Source organism: Plectrocnemia conspersa, unplaced genomic scaffold, assembly GCF_051122295.1.
Source record: "Plectrocnemia conspersa isolate PC_06_02 unplaced genomic scaffold, ASM5112229v1 ptg000003l, whole genome shotgun sequence".
Classification (NCBI taxonomy): Eukaryota; Metazoa; Arthropoda; class Insecta; order Trichoptera; family Polycentropodidae; genus Plectrocnemia; species Plectrocnemia conspersa.
Genome location: NW_028277167.1, coordinates 3,969,484 through 3,992,388, shown reverse-complemented (window position 1 = coordinate 3,992,388; position 22,905 = coordinate 3,969,484). Strand labels below are relative to the sequence as shown.

Genomic DNA, 22,905 nt, shown 5'->3' with positions numbered 1-22,905 from the left:
AATCTATTATTTTAGCTCTTATTTGTCTAACAAATACATTGGTTTGTGGCAATAACATATAATTTTAAATTACCTTATAAATATTAAGTAAGGCGTTATGTATAAATCACATAAGTTAGATATTATAATTACCTACTTAAAGTAATGAAAAAATTAACAAAACTTTTTAGTAGCCATGTAAATTATATTTCATTAATTGTTATTAAAAATTAATATAGTCAAAAATATTATATATTTTTTTCTTATAAAAAATAATGTATTATAATTTAAAAATATAAATATTTTCATCAATGTAATACATTACAAGTTTACAAAAACTATCATTTTTTTGCATTAACATAAACAATAACGATAACTCACTTTAGTTTAGTATATGTTGATATTCCTCATAAATACCATACGCTCCAAAATCATATTTTTTCCACAAGTTAGAATCACAAACGAAGGGCGAAAGAGATATCCTCTGTTTCCACTCATTAATCAATTCCCCTGTAAGGTTATCCTCACATTTGTTAATTGGCGGTGTTATACAATTTGGTATGGTACCGTCTAAAAATCTTTCCTTGTTAACGTTTAAAGTCAAATCGAGACAATTGCAATTAATAGGATTACCATGAAGATAAAATTTAGCGGTGGTATACAGTGCTAATGGAAAAGTGATATTATCAATTATTGTGAAGTTATTACAAGATGCCATTATTTCCCTTGATTCAGTTGAAAGATTTAATTGAGAGATATTGAAGAATTTTATATAATTTTTGTTAAAGTTTAGTCTTGTAAGTTTCGGAGCTTTTTCAAAAATATCTATAGGAATTTCTGTTAGCATGTTGTCAGAAACAAAAAGAGTTCTCAGATTTGTGTTTTGATAAAGTGTTGTAGATATTTGCGTTATTTGGTTGTTGCTCAAATCCAACACCTCCAACTTGTGATTATTTGAAAGATCAGGCAATATTTTTATATAGTTACCTGCTAAATTCAGATTTTTTAATAAAAGTTGAGTGAAAAATGTATGTTGTGATATTACAGATATATAATTATTACTTAAGTCAATATGAATCAGAGCAACATTTGTTTTAAATGTGTTAGTCGAAACAATTCTAATTATATTATGACTTGCGTTTAAGTATTTCAGTTTGTTGTTCTGGCCGAAAATATCTTTTATGTCTTCTATATAGTTATGTTCTAGACGTATGTCTCGCAAATTGGGTAAATATGCAAAAAAAGTTTTCGGAATTTTTTTAATTTTATTCTTAGACAATATAATCTGTCTTATGCCATTTGTACTCATAAACCAATTCTCGTTTATCGCTGTTAAATCGTTACCCATCAAGTTGATAGCAATTAAATTTTGACAGTCATAAAATAAATTAGTTTTTAAATAAGTCAGTTTTAAGTTATTCAATGAAATCATACGAGCAGACCGTAGGTTTTTAAAAAAATCGTTTTCTAAAGTTGTGAAAAGGTTATCGTCGAGTCTCAGTATTTCTAAGAACGAATTTCTTCTAAAAGTGTCCACCGGCATTTGATAAAAGTAGTTTTCTGACATATCGACATGCTTTAGATAATTTGTAAATATAAACCAATTGGTATTTATGTTACGCAAGTTGTTGTGCTTTAAATTCAACTTGTTCAATTGCGTTAGATTTATAAATGCAAACTCGTCTATGACTTCTAATCGATTGTAGCTCAGATTGATATTTGATAATTTACGATTATAGGAGAATATTTCACTGGTTAATGTTGTTATGTAATTGTGCTGCATATTTAAATTTACCAGGTTTCCTAAATTGGCAAACAATGCATCAGGTAGGTAAGTCAATTTATTTCGTTGAATATTGATATTACTTAGAAATGATTGATTTTTGAAGGTATCTTCCAGCAAATATAACAAATCATTATTTGATATGTCCAATTTTGCTAGTTTCAAAGTAGATAACTGATTTCTTAATACGACAGAAGGATATTGATTTTTTAATAAAAAGATTTTATCTTGTGTTTCTGATTCGTAAGAGTTCTGACAAGTCTCAATTATGTTTTCAGGTAAATGATAATTGTTACCGATATACAGGTCTAGTTGCAGACTGTTTTTGATCATAAATAAATTTGGATTAAACGAAATTAAAAAGTTTTTTCTCAAGTCTAATAATACCAGATTCTTTAGATGAGAAAATGCATCTGGGTGAATTATTATTAACAAGTTTTCACTAAGATATAGTTTTTCGACAAAATTAAATCCTTGAAATGTGTTCGCATATATCTGACGTATGTAATTATTTCTTGCAGTTATAACACTTATTTTTTCAAATTTTCTTCCTTCATCTAAGTCAAGATTTAGTAACTTGCACGATGACATGTCTATCTCACTTGGGTCGCACGGCTTTGAGTTTGTGTTTGTGTCCACTTCATCGTTAGATTTGCACGCCAACGAACAGGTAAGCAAATTGTTTAAAAAAAAACAATATAAACTATCTACACCCCATGGTATAAACACAGCACAAACTACAACAAAAATAAATTTCATTTTTAAAATTGAATTACTGAAAACAGTGCTAACGTCTGTGCTATAATATTTGAACTGACTGATGAATCGTGGAATAGTGTCAAAGGTCATTTAGATAAAAAATAACTGCGTCGTAAATTATTTACGTAATCCATGTATGCATATTTATGCAAATATACATATATATTTGCATAGAAACAATAGTCACATTCTTAGTGCGTGTTATATTAATAATTAGTAATTCTGTAGAGCTTTTTAAAAATGCATTTTTTTTTGTAACATTTTTTATTGTTTGCGTTTAGCCTACTGGTTCATTGTTCAAAGTGTCAGACTAATGCGTTGATGCATCAACGGTATGATGTTTTTATATATTTTTAATTAATTTTTGTGTTACATGGCTCGATGAATATATGACTGGGAAATATTTTTCTAAATATAATAGCAGTCACAAGGTTAAGATTAATATACAAAGGTGTATTGTAGATTTTTTTGCTTTATTTTGGATTTCTTTTAAACTTAATGCGAAATAGTATTTAATGTATTAATATACTACTAAACCTAAAATAAGTCTAAGACTCTTAAATGTTTACTTCAATGCAATATGTGAACCACGTTCTACAGTTTACACTCTTGAATCTTTTCTCGGCGTTGTATAAAAAGTTTGGAAGTGTGTCATTAGCCTGTCACAAATCAAGAACTTCCAAGCTTTGGCAAACCTTTGCGGAGTTGCCAGTAGCACAAGTACGTGACCCAAAGTTTTTTTCTAAAGTTTTTTTCCGTTTAACGTACGTGTACGAAAAGTACATCGAGAAAATTGACACTCATACACAAAAATAAAAAAGTAGGTACACTCGAGAACGTTTTAACGTAAATATAAAAAAGTCTATATTGTTATCATATAAATAAGACAGTAAATAATGAACAAACTGTGTAAATTTTGTATTTTAAGTTGTAAATTTCAGACTGTATATTTTACTGTCTATTGTTTATTTACTTATGAGCTTTTGAAATCTTTTTCTACTTGTGTTTCGACTTTGAAATCCTGTGATTTTTAACTGAACATCTCAATGCTATACAATGCACGTGTACTATCCAGGACAATGCTTTTTATATTCTTACCAACATATTAACATGCCAATTTCATGACACCTCATATGTGCAATGCTCACAGGCTCTGCCTCGGACCACCTTCCTGTATTTTTAACACTAAAGAATGAGGTAAAAATTGTCTTTGATTATACCAACAATAATTGAGTATTGTCTATGAGCTAAAATATCATTAGTATGAACCTGTAAAAATATACATAATTATATTGAGCTTACTTCATCGATTACAAAATTATTTAAATTAAAAATAAAGCATTAGTAAATAGCTTAATACTCACAACTAAAAATTAAATAAATAAACAAAACGTGGATTCGTAAACCAGCAGATGTTTCTTTGCAGAAGAGTAATCGTTAAAAATTACATTATTGTATATTTTTTGCTATTTGATATTTACTTATATCTTTAATTCCCTGGTTCATTTTAGTTTAAGTTTTTTGATCAATTTGATTTTGTGTATGCTAATAAAATTTAGAAAAGATCTCACTTCTTCTGAATTATGTTAGCCATGTTGTTCCCAGATTTCAAAGGTGGTATATTTGAGTTTTTATTTTTAAGCGATTTTGTCATTCTTCATATAGAATTGTCTCCCGGTTTCAATGCTTTTAATTTACGCGACCACGAAACGTTCTTGATGTAGTGAATTTGAACGCAAATTTTATCTGTTTAGTACTATTTATTTTATGCCATTGCTTTCTCATATTATTTTTAGTTTTAATTAGTTTAATAATTTCTGGGTTGCGTTCTTTACTATTCCAAATGTTTTTACGCGACAGAATTGATAATATTAATACGAGATATAATTTAAAATGAAAAATATTAATATTGTTTAAGAGTGAAAACTTTATATCACCGTTAAAATCAATAAATAGTATAGCGTGAACAAACTCAGAAAAGGCTGAGATGATAGGTAATGCTTTTTCGAAGTCTTATACGTCGATACAATATTATATTATTTATCAATTTTACATATCACACACGATGGCACCCCGACAAAGCCGCGCCATCATAGCCGCGCCGACATAGCCGTGCAAAGTCAAAACAAAATTCATTTTATACCATGGTTTTTATTTATTAATATTTACAAATATATATAGGAAAAGGGAGGCGTCTCGCTACCGCTCGCCAAACATTTCGGTATATTTTGAAACTGTCCAGCATCATCCAATCTATGACTAACTGTTCAAAAAGCGATTTACTAGTGATAGAGCTGTCCACAAAACAAAATAATTAGAATTAAAAAAATCATTTCCTTTCATTTTATTCAATTTTATAATTTTGATTTGCGCGGCAATGTCGGCGCGGCTTTATCGTCGTGGCAATGATAGATAATTATACAATTAACGTTGTTAACCCGCTATCCATTTTAAATTGTGTAAAATAGTCATAAAATACCAAATCTTTTGCGCTAGATATATAAAATACAATATTGAATAAATAGTTACCTTCTTCAGACAAATTTTAATTCAAGGAATAATAAGTATTAGTTGGTCGCTTAAATAAATAATGAATAAAATTTGTATTTTTTTTTTTAGAGTTTTTAAAAATAATATTACACTAAATAAATAATGGTAACGCTTTATATTCATATTGTATAAAAATACATCAACGTTATTTTTAAATCTTAAATTAATATCGTTTTATTGTCAAAAGTCAAATTGTTATAAATAAGTTTTATTGACTTCCAGCTCTAAATATTTACGATAAGTAATTTTAATATATTTTTATAAATTATGTCTAATTTTATTAAAAATATATCATTATTTATTGCATAATAGTGTAAGTTTTAATAATTATAAACCAATTCGTAGTTTATTTATAAAATATATTATTATATATATATATATATTTTATTAGGAATAAATACATTTATAACTAGAAAATAAAAAAGAATAAATTTTATAGTATGATTTATTAGCAAATTTTACATATATTTATTCCGAAATCATATTTATCCCACATGAAAGAATCGCAAGCACTTGGCAATAAAAACATTCTTTGCTTCCAATTGTCAAGCAATTCTGCTGTAAGGTTATCCGTACATTTGTTTGAAGATAAAGATAAACAATATGGTAAAGTCCCGTCTGAAAATCTTTCCGTGTGAATGTTCATATTCAAATTCAAGCAGTTGCAATTAATAGGATTTCCATGAATGTATACTTTAGTGGTATTATTTACGGTAAAAGTATTATTATTAATAACCGTGAAATTATTGCATGAAGCCATGATTTCTTGCAAATTAGTCATTGGATGTAACGCAAAAAATGATTGTATGTAGTTTTTGTTAAAATTAAGTCTTTTGAGATTAGATGCTCCCTTAAAAATGTCCAATGGTAATTGTTTTAACATGTTGTTAGATAGAAACAGACTTAACAGTGCCCTTTTATTTAAATAAACTTCACTAGATAGCTCTGTCAATTTATTGTTACTCAAATCCAATGCTTCTAAATTAAATTTTTTGGAAAGGTTAGGACACGTTTTTAAAGTGTTGTTTGCTAGATTCAAAGTCGATAATAACCTTAACTTCAAAAAAACATCTTTTGGTAATTGAGATATAAGATTATAACTCAAATCAATGTGCATCAGTTTAACATTATTTGCAAATGTCTTAGACGAGATATGTTTTATCATATTGTGGCTTACGTTTAAATTCACCAGTGCTCTATTGGGTTCAAATGCATCGTCTATGTTTATAATTTTATTATGATCTAGGCGTAAATATGTTATAGAAGGTAACTTTGCAAAAAAAGCTTTTGAAATCTGTTCAATTTTATTGTTGGAAATTGACACCCATTTGATAATATTTTGCCCATTACAAATACTTTCGTTCAACGTTGTTAAATTATTATCGCTCAAGTCAATTCTTCGCAAAACTGCGTTATTAAAAAACAAATTGTTTTTTAAATAATCAAGTTTTACGTTTCTAATTGATATTTCCAAAAGGTTGCTTAGATATTGAAAATGTTTGTATTCTAAATTTGCGAAAGAGTTATCGTCGAGAATCAGTGTTATGAGGTTATGAGTTTTGCGAAAAACATCCACCGACGTATTGTATATGTAATTCGAAGACATATCTAGGTTTAGCAATTGAATGTTAGATTTAAACCAGTTAGGATTTATATTTTGCAAGCTGTTATCTTTTAGAAGTAGAAAACGCATATTTGTGAGATTTTGAAACGTTAACTCGTGTATGAATACTAATCGATTGTGTTCCAGATTTATTGTTAATATTTCCTTGTTGCTAGAGAATACGTTTTGATCCAATATTGTTATATAATTGTATCCCATGTCTATAGAGAATCAGTTTAGTTAATCTTGAAAATAATCCATAAGGTAGATAGGTCAACTTGTTTCCAGCCATATTAATACTTCTTAGATTTTTTTGACCCTTAAAGGTATCTTCTAATAAAAATAGCAAGTTATTGTATGAGATATCCAATCCATCAAGTTTAAAACTATTTAGTAGATTCTTCAACGCAGTGCTTGGATTTATTTTCATATCAGAAATTTCGTTTTGTTTTTCGAAATAGTAGGTATTATGATGATCACCAGTAATGTAGTTGGTTATGTCATTATTATTTTAAGTCCAAGTAATTCAGATTCCTTAGGTGATAAAATGCATCTGGGTGAATTATCATTAACATATTATCTCTGAGATATAGTTTTTCGATAAGATTTAATCCTTCAAACGTGTGCGCATATAGCTGTCGAATATAATTTTTTTCTGCACGTATGACTTTTACATTCTTGTACTTTCTTTCTTCTATTAAGTCTAGAGTTAGCAATTTGCACAAGGTCATGTCAATCTCCCAAGGTTCGCATTGCGCACTATTAGTTTGTAAGATCATGGTTTTGGTAAATTTACATACTAGAGAACATTCTGGCTTAATTTTCTTAGTAAAACAATATAAATAACTGTTTACACCACGAAGTATTAGCGACGCAACAAAAATTATAATAAATATAAGTTTCATGTTTAAAATATGGTTCAAACTGTGTTAACGATTGAAGTACGTTACTTAAACTGAGAAAGTATCGCAAAGTAGTGTCAAAGATTATTTCGATAAAAACTTTTATCAAAATATAACAATATTAGAATACAAATAAGTCAAATATTAAATTTTAAAACGAAAACGACTCTCTTTTATTTTATTTAAATAATTATTAAACTACCTTATAACTTTATCACTTGTACCGATATTCTACAGCTTCTTCAATATTATTATTCTGTCTATTTTTTAGTAGGCTCTCTTGAAATCCAAGAAAAAGTAGTTCTAGCGGATCTTCTTCTGATTCGCATTCCGATGTTTTATATATTATGATGTGAGTGCTTAGCACAAACGAGAGTTCATCTTAGCTCGAAATCATGTGAAGCAACGCCGATCATAGAGACAGTTACATAGAAAGCAGCTGCTTCCCTCTTTACGCCCACTTTTCAGAGTTAAACTCGATTTTTGAAGACGACTAAATCCTTTATTCAAGGACACGTATATACAAAAATAATTTTATAAAATGTACATGGACTGACGCAAACTTTTAACACAGTAATTAGTTATAGCAAATACATTTTTTTTTCTATAAAAACATACAGGCTTACACTTAGAAAAATTATAAAAATGTGTAGTTCTACTTTAAAATTTCAATAAAAATAATGCGGTAGAGCTCAATATTTTTTTTAATTTAAAAAAAAATATATTTTATAAATTATTTTCTATTTATTATAACGTTAACATTTATTATTATTCATTTAAACGTTAACAATTTTATTTATTTGTATGTAATAAATTTATTTAATTGTCAATCATTAATTATACTTTTTGTACAAGATTAGACCTTTATAAAAACATAAAAAAAAATTATTGTTTTTTTTCGTATTATTTTCGTATTAAATATAATAAATAAAACTTTTATATATAAATTTTGTAATACAATTTAATAACAAAACATTTTACATATGTGTATTCCAAAATCATATTTATCCCACATAGTTGAATCGCAAACGCTTGTCGAAAGATTCATTCTTTGTTGATACTTGTCCAGTAATTCCGCTGTTAAGTTGTTTTCTTGTATATGCGGCATTATACAATACGGCATTGTCCCGTCTAAAAATCTCTCCTTGTGAATATCCAATTTTAAATTAATATACTTGCAATTAATTAGATTACCATGAAGGTAAAATTTTGTGTTGTTAGTCATTGCTGATGTAAAATTATTATTATTGATCTCCGTAATATTATTGCAAGAAGCCATTATTTCCTGCAATTCAGTCGCTTGATCAAATGCAGGTAAGGATTGTATGTTATTTTTGTTAAAATTAAGCCTTTTAAGATTAGGTGCTTCTTCAAAAATTTCCATCGGTAGTTGTCTTATCATATTGTCAGAAATAAAAAGGCTTAACAGTAACTTTTTATTTTTATAAACTTCACTAGATATCAGGGGCGTATATTCAGGGTGTGCTAGGTGTGCGGCGCACACCCGCAAAACCATCTAAAATATAAATTTAGAAATTTAGAAAATTTAGGGCGTAAAGCGACATCATTTTGCATACAGTAGTATGCAAAATTATAAAATTTTAATATGCAGTGTATAGTATGCATTGGTATTTGTCATTCGCTCTGAACGTTTTCGCGCGAGCGATCGTTTTGGAACAACACATATAACGCGCCGACCTTGCGCGCGGCCGCCGAATAAAGTAAATTGTTCCGAGATTTAACGGCTGAAGTCGATCTGTCGGCTGGCAGCGCTCAGTAGTAAAATTGGTCTCGAATTTGGTGCGCCAACTTCAAAAACTCTTGCGTCCGTCGCTGCTTTTTTATTACATTATATCACAATAACAGGTCACTCATTTTTTATATTTTGGCGTAAAATAGTTTATTATCTTATTTACATATGATCAATATTTAATTTTCTATTCTAGATTATATTTTTTTATTTACCCCAATAATGATGAAGAATACTGTTGAAGATATTCTGAATAATCCATTTTCAAAAAGAAGTTATGAAATTAAATTGAAGATAATCAAAATTGCCAAACCACGTCCACCTCTTCCTAATTTATTTATGAAGCATAAAGACAATAACTGTGAATATACAAGACATTTTTCATTTTCATCATATGAACGAACTGAGTGGTTAACAGGCTGCGAACTTCGATCTAGATTGTTCTGTTGGCCATGTATATTGTTTTCCAAAGAAAGAAGCGTGTGGAGTAAAAGTGGATTTGCTGACCTTAGTCATCTGACAACGGCACTGAAAAAACACAAAAGAGCGCAGTCACACGTTCAATCATTTTTTTCTCTCAAAATGTTTGGAAAACAACTAATTGAAGTCATGATTGACGCTCAACGTAAAGCTAATATAAGTCAACATAATGAACAAGTTCATAAAAATAGAGAAATATTAAAAGGAATGATTGACGCAGTAGTATATCTAGGAAAACAAGAACAACCTTTTCGAGGCCACGATGAATCCTGTAATTCACTAAACAAAGGAAATTACCTTGAATTTTTAAATGCACTTCGAGAGTACGATTCTGTTTTGGATACTCATTTAAATACTGCAACGGTGTTTCGTGGTACTTCCCCATCCATACAGAATGACATAATTGAAGCGATTGGTGATGTTATTAAAGATAATATTAAGGAAGAAGTAAATTCAGCAAATTTTGTCGCTATTATTCTTGACGAAACTTCAGATATAATGACGAACTCACAGCTCTCAACAGTTTTGCGTTTTGTTTATGAAGGTAAAGTTTACGAGCGGTTTATTGGCTTTACAGACGTTAGCTCTGATAAAACAGCCGATGGCTTATTTTGCCACGTTGTAAATATAATTGAAGAATTTCAAATTCAAGAAAAATTAGTTGGACAGACTTATGATAGGGCGAGTGTAATGAGTGGGCATATTAATGGTTTGCAAGCCAAAGTACTCGAAGTTTATCCATTGGCCATTTTTACACACTGCTATGCTCATATGTTGAATTTAACATTACAACAAGGTCTTTCCAATATAAAAGTGTGCAAATCATTCTTTCAAACTTTAAATGGATTGTCTGCATTCTTTTCGAAATCTTTTAAACGAATAAATGCTTTACAAGAGTTTGTAGCTAGAAGACTTCCTTCTGTTACACCTACAAGATGGAATTATACATCACGGTTAAGTAAAACAGTGCAAAAATACAGAAATGAATTTACGGACTTTTTTCGAGACGTCGTGAAATGTTATGAACTATGGGACCCCGACACTGTAATAAAAGCACGAAGTTTTCTTAGCTTTTTGGAAGATTTTGAAACAAGAAAACTTCTCCACATATTTTCAAACCTTTTTGTAAAAACTGATGTGTTATACAACATTTTACAATCCAAATCTTTTGACATATTATATTGCTGTAAGAAAGTTACCGAAATTTTGCAACAACTCAGACATGAACAGGAAAATAATTATGAAACATTATGGGATTCTTATGTAACGGAAGAAAATTATCCAAGACTGAGTAATGATTTGCTTGTTAAAGAAAAGCACGCGTTTAGCCAACTATTTAATACAATAGTTGATAATATATGTAAGCAAATTGAAAACCGTTTTTCTTCAATGTCCAAATTGGAATATTTTCACCTTCTGGAGAAAGAAAAATATGAGCAATATAAAGAAAAATTTCCAAATGAATTACATACCAAACTGCAAGAATTCTATGGAGCATTATTTGATTATATAAGTTTAAAAAATGAGCTTGCTGTTCTTTATCATTTACCTAAATTTGCAGAGAAATCTGTTCATGACCTTGTACAATTTATGAACACAAATAATCTTGAGTCAGGTTTTCAGGAAATAGATAAAATAGGCAAACTAATATTAACTCTTCCAAGCAGTACTGCTTCAGCAGAACGTTCATTTTCTGCTCTGAAACGAATTAATAATTGTTATTGAAGTACCCAAGGCCAAGAAAGGCTATGTGGCTTTAGCTTGATTTCAATAGAAAAAGGGATCCGTATGGATATTAAAAAGAAGAGCACTTTTTATGACAGCGTGATAGAAAAATTTATGATTAAAGATAGAAGATTAGATTTTATATATAAATAATTATAATTTATGTTTATTGGAAATTTGATATTTTTATATAATAATATTTTAGATTAGGTTTGATGTTTATTTATTTATTTATATATGGGAAAAAGCTGTAAGGCAGTTTAGGCATGCCAAAACCTCGGCTAATAAAAATGAAAAAATGTACGTTTTTTTTATTTTTTATAGCACACCCAATATTAACACCCACCGTACGCCACTGCTAGATATATACTTCAATTGGTTGTTACTCAAATCCAGTGCTAGTAAATGGAAATTGTTTGTAAGATCAGGCAATGTTGTTAACATATTGCTTGCCAAATTCAATTTCGATAAGTTTATTACTGTAGAAAACGTGTCTTCTGCTAATTCAAATATTAAATTATAACTTAAATCAATGTACTTCAAATTAACTTTGTTCTTAAATGGTAGAGACGAGATACGCTTTATCATATTGTGGCTCACGTTTAAATTTACCAGTTCGCTGTTTGTCCAAAACATGTGGTTGATGTTTTTAATTTGATTACAATCTAGACGTATATGAGTCACATTTGATAACTTTGCAAAAAATGAATTTAATATTTGCTCAATATTATTGTTAGACAGTGAAATCCCATTGATAGAATTAGGCCTATCAAAAATATCCTCGCTTACTGTTTTCAATCTGTTATTACTTAAGTCAATCCATTGCAATTTTGTGTTATCTGTAAACAAACGTTTACCTAAATATTTAATTTGCCCGTTTTTAAATGAGATTTGAGAAACGTTCACGAGATTTTTGAAATATCTGTTTTTCGCAGACACAAAATAGTTCTCGTCGAGAATCAGTGTTTCAAGGTTTGAGTTTGATTCAAAAACATTATCTGACATATTGTAAATGTAATTCAATGACATATCTAAAAAGTTTAACTGACGGTTAGCTATAAGCAAGTTTTTATCAATTGACACTAAGTTGTTGCTTTTTAAATTCAGATAAAACATTTTTTTCAATTTGAAAAACGTTTTTTTATGTAAAAATTCTAATCGATTGTGTTCCAGATTTATTGTTAATGTCCTCTTGTTGCCAAAGAATATTTCTGGAGGCAATGTTATTATGTAATTGTTTGACATGTTTATATGTTTCAGTTTGGTAACCTTTTCAAACAATCCATTAGGAAGATGGGTCAACTCGTTTCCAGCCATATTGATAATGCTTAAATTTTTTTGATCCTTAAACGTATCTTCCAATAAAAATAACAAGTTGTTATATGCGATATCCAATTCATAAAGTTTCAAATTATTTATAAGATTTCTTAAGGTAGTAGATGGATCTTTGATTTTAAATTCGAGAATATCATTTTGTTTAACGAAATAGTGATTATTATGATAGTCACCAGTAGTGTAGTTGGTTATGTCATTATTATATCCAATCAGCAGTGTAAGTTCTAAATTGTTTGCGTATTCCTTTAGATGTAGATTAAACGCAAGCAAATAGTTTTTTCTAAGGTCCAGGTGCTTTAGATTCCTTATGTGAGAAAACGCGTCTGGATGAATGAACATTAACATATTTTTACTGAGATATAGTTTTTCGACGAGAATAAATCCCTCGAACGTGTGCGCATATATCTCTCGTATAAAATTATTTTCTGCGCGTATTACTTCAACGTTCTTGTACTTTTTTTCTTCTATTAAGTCTAGATCCAACAATCTGCAGGATGACATATTAATCTCATTAGGTTCGCATTGCGTAATATTTGTGTGCGAGCTCACAGTGTCGTTAAATTTACACATTAGTAAACATTCTAGCTCATTTTTCTCCATAGAACAATATAAATAACTATGTATACCCTTAGGTATTAGCGATGCAACAAAAATGATAATATGTATTATTTTCATATTCACAAAACGACTTGCTTAATACTGTGTTAACGGTTGGCGTATGTTACTTAAACTGAGAGATATTTTTGCGAAACTATGTCAAAGATCATTGCGATTAAAACAGTTACATTTTTATATAATTAAAATAAGAATGTAAATAGGTTGAAAATAATATATCACACGTAAACGCATTTTTTTAATGATATTTTTAGCACGAATAAATAAAAATGTTAAAAACCTGTTATTATATCAACAATTTAACTTGCTTCATCATTCCATGTCCTATTTATCTGAGTGATTAAAATAAAGTCGCGGGAAGCACTATTTTGGTAAATACAAAGATTTCAGTAATAACACTTGTCACTTTTGCCTAAAACAACAAATAAGTGGTTAAGTGTTATCGTGGCGTTATATTTGAAATATTATTCGTTTCAAAACAATATACGAAATAATATTGTTTAAGAAATTAGAGAATATCGATAGTGAAATAGTTTTAGGATGGTTTTATAAATAGTGATATAAATTAGTACTATTGCTGTTTATATTATATATTGCATTTATAAAATTCTCAAATATGGTAAAAAAAATCAGAGCGAAGTAAAAATAATATTAAAAAGCAAAAGAGTTGAGGGTCCGGTATTCGTACACTCGCCAGCTTCGGTAGCTCACGACAGTGAGGTACCGACAGCTAGTTATATGTAAATGATATAATTAATAATATAAAAAAAACGTGAAATATATCTGTTTGCAGACGACACATTATATTGCATAGGTGATAGATAATTTAAATAAGAAATAAGGTATAATAGAAGTATGGTTAAAAAGAATGTACTTAAACTGAATGTATGTTTATTAAATATAAAAATATGTTAGATAATATTATAAAAATATTTATGGATAACTCTATTATAGAAACGGTCGATATTATAAAAATTTATAAGTAATTGAACATAAAAAATAAATTGAATGAATTTAGATAAAAATTACACAATCAAAAAAAATAAAAAAATTGGTTCAAGTATAAACACAAACAAAATAATTTTTCAATAGTTTTTTAATTGTCCCATTTGAATAATTGTGAAACAATATTAGTTTTAATTGATTAGATAAAATTGTTAATATTATATGGTGTATTTGTTTATGGTTTTAAAATCACTATTGATGTATAAGAATACTGCTCCAACTGGCATGTTTTTCCTCTTTGGTGACCCATCAATATTTATTACTTTTTTATGTATACGTTTTATTCATACGTGAGCCATTATTAAAGACATGATTTTTGCAATAATAGCATATTTTGGCTTTAAATGCACTTTTTTTAAAAATAATTAAATGTAAATTCTATGTTTTGTCATTTTTACAATTAAAAAAACGCCAAGCGTGCTAAAATGCGTTTATAAATCTCTTTTGATAAACGCAAACTACGCGCTAATAATACATATACATTACATACAGTAGTAGCAACATTAACAATTTTGCTTATTTTTATAGCACCTTGTATTTCATTAGTCTTTGTTAACTGATAGTACATATTTTTTAATTAACTTGTACATTTAATCGGTACATCAATTATTCTTAAATAAAGATAGCTGTAACATTATGTGTATTCGTCGAATTACACACTCAAAAGGTTTGTATAAAACTGATTAAAGGTTTGATGGTCATTCATACGAGTGACCACCCTTTATGCTCGTTTTAGGGCGGGTGGAATTCATGGTGGTCCATATGAGTTTTATGGCCTATCTATATTTATGACGTGAGAATTCGAATATGTGGCCATTGTGGGCTCGAACGTACGTAAATAGCTTTCGTTGCAATAAGCACCGATACATACAGGATGAGCACAAATAAAAATAATTTATTTTTAGTTTAATACAGTAACAAAGCTTATTTTCAGTAATAATAAAAATACTTTTATTTTATCTATACTAATTATATGCCTTAAAAAACTTTTTATAGTTTTACAAGTAATATATTTGCATACAATAGAAACACGCCAGACGATGTTCCCATAAAACGTAAATGTCTAGTTGCGTTTCGTTTGAAAATCGAGAAATCGTAAAGAGCAAACCAATCGTTTTGCTCCGAAATCCTAAATATCGACCACGGAGCTATTAGATGAGAGGTACACCGTGTAAAAAGGGTCATATGTGACTCTTATAAAGGGCTAGGGGACATCTATGGGAGAGTACCTATTCTACCGCATCGTCCCAGGACACGCCGCCGAGTAATTGCACAGCATCCCCGAGGGCTAGTTTTATTACGTTCACCACCTTTTTTTCACTTTCAGGCGTTTTATGCGAAATTGCTGAAAGAGGTCGGATGAAACAAAGCTTTGATCGAACATGCTGAACCAATTTTTGGAATATATTCGAAACGATAAGGGAGCAATAAAATATAATTTAAAATAAATTAAAAGTCATTTTATATGTGTTACTGATGCAGAAATAATTAATAAATATTATTTATTTCAAGATATGTATAAAATTATCTCATTAATTGATATATTGGTAATTCCGAAATGCATGGCATATTTTTAATCTGTACTTTAACATGAATAACGTCGGCTTTGATCGTTTTTTTGTTAAATCTTTTGACACTACATTTTATTATTTGCATAATTTATATTTAATAATTGCATGTTATATGAAGACATGGCTATTAACTTTCACTGCTAAATACTGACATCTACGTGTCTCTGTATATATTTGTTAAATTATATTTTCAACATCAATTTGAATACAAAGTTACACCACTTGAATGAATCACGAAATCCTAATACTATATGTTATTATAATGGCAAAGACTTGGCATTTCAATTAAAAGGCTTTGACTGTGAATTTCTATTCAAAGGTTTTTCATCAAAAGAAAATTTGTGACATAAAAATTAGTATCCATAAGCATACAGCTATTTAATATTTAGTTTTACTTAATTTTTTATATTTATTTAATTTGTAATTGTCATATAAAATTGATTTTATTTCATACCTAAGTTATTTAAAAAATATAAAAACGTAATTTATGTTGATTCGAAAACTTATCACAATGGTTTGTTAAATATTTCTCTGACAAGAAAGGTCTGACGATTTATCCATTCTCCGCCACAAATCGGCCGATGGGGATTCTGGCTTTTCTGATGGTATTTGCCGCTTTCTGAAAATACTTTCCTTAATGTGTAAATAATTAGTAGAACTCTCTCTCTCTCTCGCTCGACCCGAGCGAGACGAAGGCTCCTAAACGGAAATAAGACATTCAATTCAATAGCCCGTAAAATACTTTGGTGCGCTTCCTCCACTTAAAAGTAAATAAAAGGTCAGAGAGGAAAAGTGCTGAAAAGAAAACGGAGATTGATGATCCCACACATACACAGAAATAATACAAAAACAAACGTGAAACAAATGGCGGCTGAAGGCTTTTACCGTTTGTTTCATTGCGCGTTTGTTACTTTAGGAATCCATCACGTGCTGGGATAAGTTCAGGGCAGATTAAAATGAGGCTATATTCTACAACCGTTCTTGGGTATGTTTAACTAATAAAGAAAAAAAGTGTCTGGCATAATACATAATTTATTTTATGTGTTCAAACAAATTTATCCTCTGATGAATTCTGGCGTATTTCTCAAATAGGCAAAAAATAATAAATATGTTTCAAATAAACAGCAAACATAGTTTAAGCATAGAAGGGGAGATATTTTACCTATTTAAAAATATGTCAGTATTTGTTTTCTTAAAAACACTAAATTTAATAAACCATTAAGGTTTAGTAATATTAGTGTCTCTAAGAAAATTTACATTTATTTTATACAAATTTGAAGATATGAATATAGTAAAAGAATTTGATATTAAACGTTTTTTAAGTAATACAGTAAAAGGAGTTTATAATTTATTAATTTAATTATAATGTTACATGTTATAAAATTGCTTGATATTAGTTTCATATTCATTTAGCTCTAGTTTTTTTTAACAGATATTTTTTTGAATAATGAAATAAAAAATGTCAAATACATTTATATATTGTTGTAGTATTTACTGTTTTTAATCTTTTTTTTTTTTTGTATCGATTTTATAAATTAAATGCAGTAAAAAACAGCGTTTTTGATTATTATTAATATATGATAATGCATTTACATTTTCTTGCTAAAACTTTAATGGATTCAATGTGTGGTTTCTTGGAATATCAATGTGTGTCGATTTGGCGTTAGCTTAACTAGATGCGAGTTCAGTTTGACAACTTTCATTAAAAAAAAAAAAAAATTATTTATGAGGGTAGTTTATAACAAATGTCGTTCATTTTTTCGTTATTTGTGTCAATCCCAATAGATTTTATTTTTATATAAAAAAATTCTGTTTTTTTATATATTGTTTATTTCATATATAATAATGGTTCATAACCATTTTCTTGTTAACAAATAAGTAAACTATGATTTTAAGTTTAAATTTAAGTATTAAAATGGTCCAAAACCTTTGGAAAATAAAGTATTTTTAGTATTTTCGTCAAGAGTACGATTTTATCTAACACTTTTTATTTACACGTAAGCCAATTTTTGTCTGTTTGATTACAGACGTAAAGTTATTAATAATATATCATAGACTATGTAATAAAGCTCTTCATTTGAATTAAGCCACATTAAAAATAGATTATTACTTGACAACATATCAGAAATGTATCTTATTATTTTTTTTAGTTTAAGAAGAGTGTTAATCAAACAGTAATTGTGCAAAAATATATATATTATTTGCGTAATCTTTTTAACTTTGTCATTAAAGAAATAACAAATTAGTAAAATATTTGCATATGTATTAAAGCATTGCTCCTTAAGAAAAATTTAATTATAAATATATTCTGCTAAGAAAATAATTGTATCTCGACAGTCAAAGCAAGATATATACATATTAAAAACATTTTATATATTCTAATTTAAATTTTAACTTTTTTTGCAAATTCAAAAGCCTATGAAGTAACTATATATGTATATATGTAGTAATTCTTATGTAATACATATAGATTGATCTTATTTAGATTTTAAGATTCAAACCCGTCTGTGAATAAAAATTGTCATATGATCAATTAGATATTTTTTTTAGCTTTTTACTTATCTAATTATTTTATTTTTTATTTTTTTTATTAGAATTTATTGTCCTAGGGATTAATTTTACTTTATACACTACCCTAATTGAAGCATACTACTACGTACACAATATAGTATATATGTATATAAAACTGAATTTTAAAAACAAAAAACCTTATTTTAAAGGTTTGAGTATCCAGATGAAGCAAAATGTAGTGAACATTGTATAAAGTCCTGTCAGAAAAACGCTTGTTAAAAAAGGGTTATCGGCACGACGTCCACAAAAAAATAAAAAAGAATCATAAATTTGTGAAAAACGTAGAAATAATGTGTGCATCTGACTAGTAAAAAATATGCATTTACTCGTTATTTTTTCTTTAAAAAGTAAATTAAATATTCCATGGATAGAATATAACAAAATGTTTTTTGCTAATTGTATTTTCATTGCTATGCTATATGTTTCATATCAAAAATGAATTTTTAAATGATATAGCAATATCAATTTTTTTAATTGCTATATAAATTAATTTTTAATGAATAAAAATACTGCCTAATGGTTTACAGTAGAGCCTTAAATTGCAAGTGTTTTGCAATAGATTTTTTTAAATTAAATTTGACTTGATAAACGAGCTATGTCTTGCAAAACTAACAGTACATATTGCGACACTTCCATAAACATTTAATTAATAAAAAGGCAGAACAATTCCAACAATATAGTTGCTGAAGATACCAGAATATAAATTTGAAAAAATATGGTAGAATTACTAACGCTTTGAGTGACGATTTTTTACGAAGATTTGGAGGAGCTAGAACTTGAGATTATTAATCTGCAGTGTGATACTGCGTAATTAATCCAGTTTCTTGTTCTTGAAAATATATAGTGGCATATACATTTATTTATATATCATACTATGTAGTAATTTAAATATGTTTATAAAAGTTATTAGCTTTTATTTGACTCCAAAGTTACACATTGTGTCACGATCAACTGATCGATCACGATGACTCTTCAGAGTGTTACAAGGATAATATCTTAGTCCACTTCTATTTTTATATTTAAAAATGTCTCAAAGACAGCAGTTGTTATTTTATGCTGATGATTTAAAAATATTTAAATCGGTAACCTCTATATTATGATTTAAATTCATTGAGGTGATAGGCTTCGTTATTTTTTTTAACACGTATATGCGTTATATTGTATAGTGTGTGTTCATTTTATTTTGTTAGGGGTGTGTGTTATATTAAATTTAATAAAATCGCAATGTGAACAAAAATTAAAGTCGTAAATTTGGACAATTATACATGGCTGACGCATGACGGCATTTCATAACACTAAAACTTTGACAGCCCCGCCTCGTGTTTACAGTATTATGAGGTGCGAATTTGCTTTGCTTTGTTGTGCTCGGTATATATTTTAACGAAGGGTTAATTAAAGATTTTAAAATTTCACAAAACAAAATGTCGCTTTCTGTCACCGAGTACGACGATCCGAGCCGGATTATCCGACAGCGTATGTCACGTACAAAAGTTAATTTGGCCACCGTCATTAGTGTATGGCAGCAGGAGTTATACAGACACCGCTGGTAATATCATCAAAAGTTCATACTTAAAAGCAAAGTCCCACTTATTGCGTTTTATGTAAATTTAACTAGGAGCATTACGTACCGGGCGGGGGCATTAAAGCACTCCCGTGAAGTGAGCAACGAGTGAGCTCTGTCTAATTATCATTCAGAGTGGCAAAGTTTTCTAGCGAGAGCGCCAGGGTTACGCCATATGATAATATTTAATAAAAGCCTTCGCACCCTTTCACGGCGCAAATGTGCCCGATGAGGAATGCCACTACACCGGTCTAGTTTTATGGAAATCCCTTGACGAACTTACCACACGGTTGGTACTTCTAGACAAAGACCGACACACGACGATATGAGCCGTGTTCTGCCTTTTAATTTTAAATAATGACTACTAAAGGCAAAGGTTGCTGAGAACACAGGGCAAAGTTTGCTTAATTGAGCCGTCTACTAAATCCACCACCAGTGTCACCAAGAATCTATTAAATACAGAATGTCAAGCAAAAGAGAGACTTTGACCTTATCAAAAAGCAATAATCTTTGAAAAAACTTGGCAGAGTACAGTGCATTCTTCAGTTTGAAGAGTTACCTATGACCAAAGCTATGTTTAATGTTGACAACGTAATCTTATTAGTAAGATACGTTAGTGATTTTAGGTGTTGAGATTTGTTTGTAAAAATATCTAAACAGCACTTGTCTGGAATAATTTTCACACAATGAAAATTAAGTGTCTGGCATTTCGATCTCTAATAAATAACATAGCTTTCAAGTCCAAGTGCGGCATCAAAATCGCAACTTGTCTAACAAATAATTACACCAAGCGACAAGATGCCACGGAATTCTCAACAGATATTTAATAAACAATAACAAATTGTATGTTTATGTTCTGACGATGCTAAATTGATTTTTGGCGAAATATAGAGAAAACATAAAAAAAATTTAAATCACGTAATTATAAAAAAATATTTTTTAATATATATTAGAAATTATAATTTGTCTAAAATTTTTTTTCGATTGATATCTATGCAAAAGCTGACAATCTATTCTCACTTTAACTATTTCTAGTTAATGTGTTTATTCTTTTCATTGTAGAAAATGATTTTTTTTTGTAAAAATTAATTTTATTAAATGGAATACTTCTGTTAAAATATTTCACAGTTTATTTTTAATAATCACAATAATAATGCAATTTATGGATTTTAAATGTAAATCTGGTGACAAATATATATAAATAAGTTTAATTTTTAACCTCATAAATATTAAAAATAGTTCTATACGAGCGTTGAAGTGATATAAAAAGTAGTTTTTGAAAATTCTTTTTGCGGGCAAACAGCCTGCCCGCGCTTTAGTCGGCTCTAGCCGCTTTCTCGATATGGTTGTCTGTAGCCGATTTTCTGAGGAGTACGTTTCATAATGTTACATTAATGAAAAAAAATGAATAAATGATAAAAAATCGTTTTACAGGCCTAAGGCATGCGCCGCATTTACCGCGTGCACGCCACTGATATTTTTTATATATATATATATAAATATATACAAAAACAGGAAATTTCTTATGAACTGATACAAGTCAAATTGTGTCGAGAAAAATATACTCGTTATCAATGTTATATCAAAAATAAACATTGTAACTCAATGTCAATATGTAAAATATGTATGGTATTATATAATGCGTAATAATATACATAAAATTTTATCATTATGTAGAAAAATTATGTCATTAAATAAATAGTATTATACAAACAACGTAACATCGTTATCGCAAGAACGTAGAATTATATAAATAAATATCACTAATATATTTATTAAATTTATATTTAATTATTTATATACCTGATAGTATTATTATATGAGTAATATATAAATACATATCACTGACGTAGTATTATTAAAATACATATTACTGGTACTAATATATGTATTAAATTTATATTTAGATATTTATATAGCTGAATTTTAGAAGTTATGATTTTTTAAAGATCAATATTATTAGATTATGTGAGTAAATATATATGATAATAACAGTGAATATCAATATTGATATCCACATTTTACGGAAATTTAATTGATTTCAATTGGATACTGAAAATATGTATGCAAATAATCATTAATACTAGGTACTTAGATATCTCATACTGTTTTTTTGTATTTTTAACCTATCTTTAGCAAAAAAAAATCAATCGTAAATAGCGAAACAATATGCACTAAACCGTTTTATTATTTATAAAAAATGTTAGGCTAAAATATCAGGTATAGTAAAGTGTTGTCAAAATTACACAGACTAAAAACAGTTACACACAGATGTTTATCAAATCATAACAAAGATTCAAGCTCTGATTAGTAACATAATTAAGGAATAGAACAACGTTAGTCTTTTATCATTTTTCTCGATAGTATATATATTATTTCCTCACATTAAGCACCTCACTTAATGCAAAACTTCCATTAAACGCTTACATTTGAAGCTTGACGTTCGAACTCCATTTAGAATTTCGCTTTTTTCTTGAAATGCGTAATAATTAACAGAACTTGCATTGGGGAAAAACTTTCACTAAATTGACGCAAACTCTTTGGGGCTAAAGAAAATCAGCCGCTTTCACTTCGATGATCTAATCCACTCACCTTCAATTTAAAAAGTTTATCTAATCTTTGGAATGACTACATGATAAAATCGAAGCATGTTTAAATCGATAACATATTCAAAACGTTTCTTTATCATAATCAATATTATTACATCTGTGTCTTA

At 28.5% G+C, this 22,905-nt stretch overlaps 4 protein-coding genes across 4 annotated transcripts in view; 1 reads left to right on the top strand and 3 right to left on the bottom strand.

Moving 5' to 3' along the window:
• Positions 1 to 22,905, top strand: part of LOC148236386 (uncharacterized) — a 311,981-nt gene that overhangs the window by 189,944 nt on the left and 99,132 nt on the right. The gene's annotated exons all lie outside the window — the stretch shown is intronic.
• Positions 361 to 3,144, bottom strand: LOC148236389 (uncharacterized). Its single transcript, XM_088182697.1, has one exon. It carries the CDS (start codon positions 2,609 to 2,611, stop codon positions 362 to 364), a length of 2,250 nt encoding a protein of 749 aa, XP_088038823.1. The 5' UTR covers positions 2,612 to 3,144; the 3' UTR covers position 361.
• On the bottom strand, positions 5,520 to 7,032 carry LOC148236388 (uncharacterized). Its single transcript, XM_088182772.1, has one exon. It carries the CDS (start codon positions 6,891 to 6,893, stop codon positions 5,520 to 5,522), a length of 1,374 nt encoding a protein of 457 aa, XP_088038898.1. The 5' UTR covers positions 6,894 to 7,032.
• LOC148236387 (uncharacterized) lies at positions 11,709 to 13,575 on the bottom strand. Its single transcript, XM_088182698.1, has one exon. It carries the CDS (start codon positions 13,539 to 13,541, stop codon positions 11,850 to 11,852), a length of 1,692 nt encoding a protein of 563 aa, XP_088038824.1. The 5' UTR covers positions 13,542 to 13,575; the 3' UTR covers positions 11,709 to 11,849.

Bases quoted from the DNA above. Each gene is read 5' to 3' on its own strand.
- LOC148236387 (XM_088182698.1), bottom strand. From the start codon at position 13,541: ATGAAAATAATACATATTATCATTTTTGTTGCATCGCTAATACCTAAG.
- LOC148236389 (XM_088182697.1), bottom strand. From the start codon at position 2,611: ATGACCTTTGACACTATTCCACGATTCATCAGTCAGTTCAAATATTAT.
- LOC148236388 (XM_088182772.1), bottom strand. From the start codon at position 6,893: ATGGGATACAATTATATAACAATATTGGATCAAAACGTATTCTCTAGC.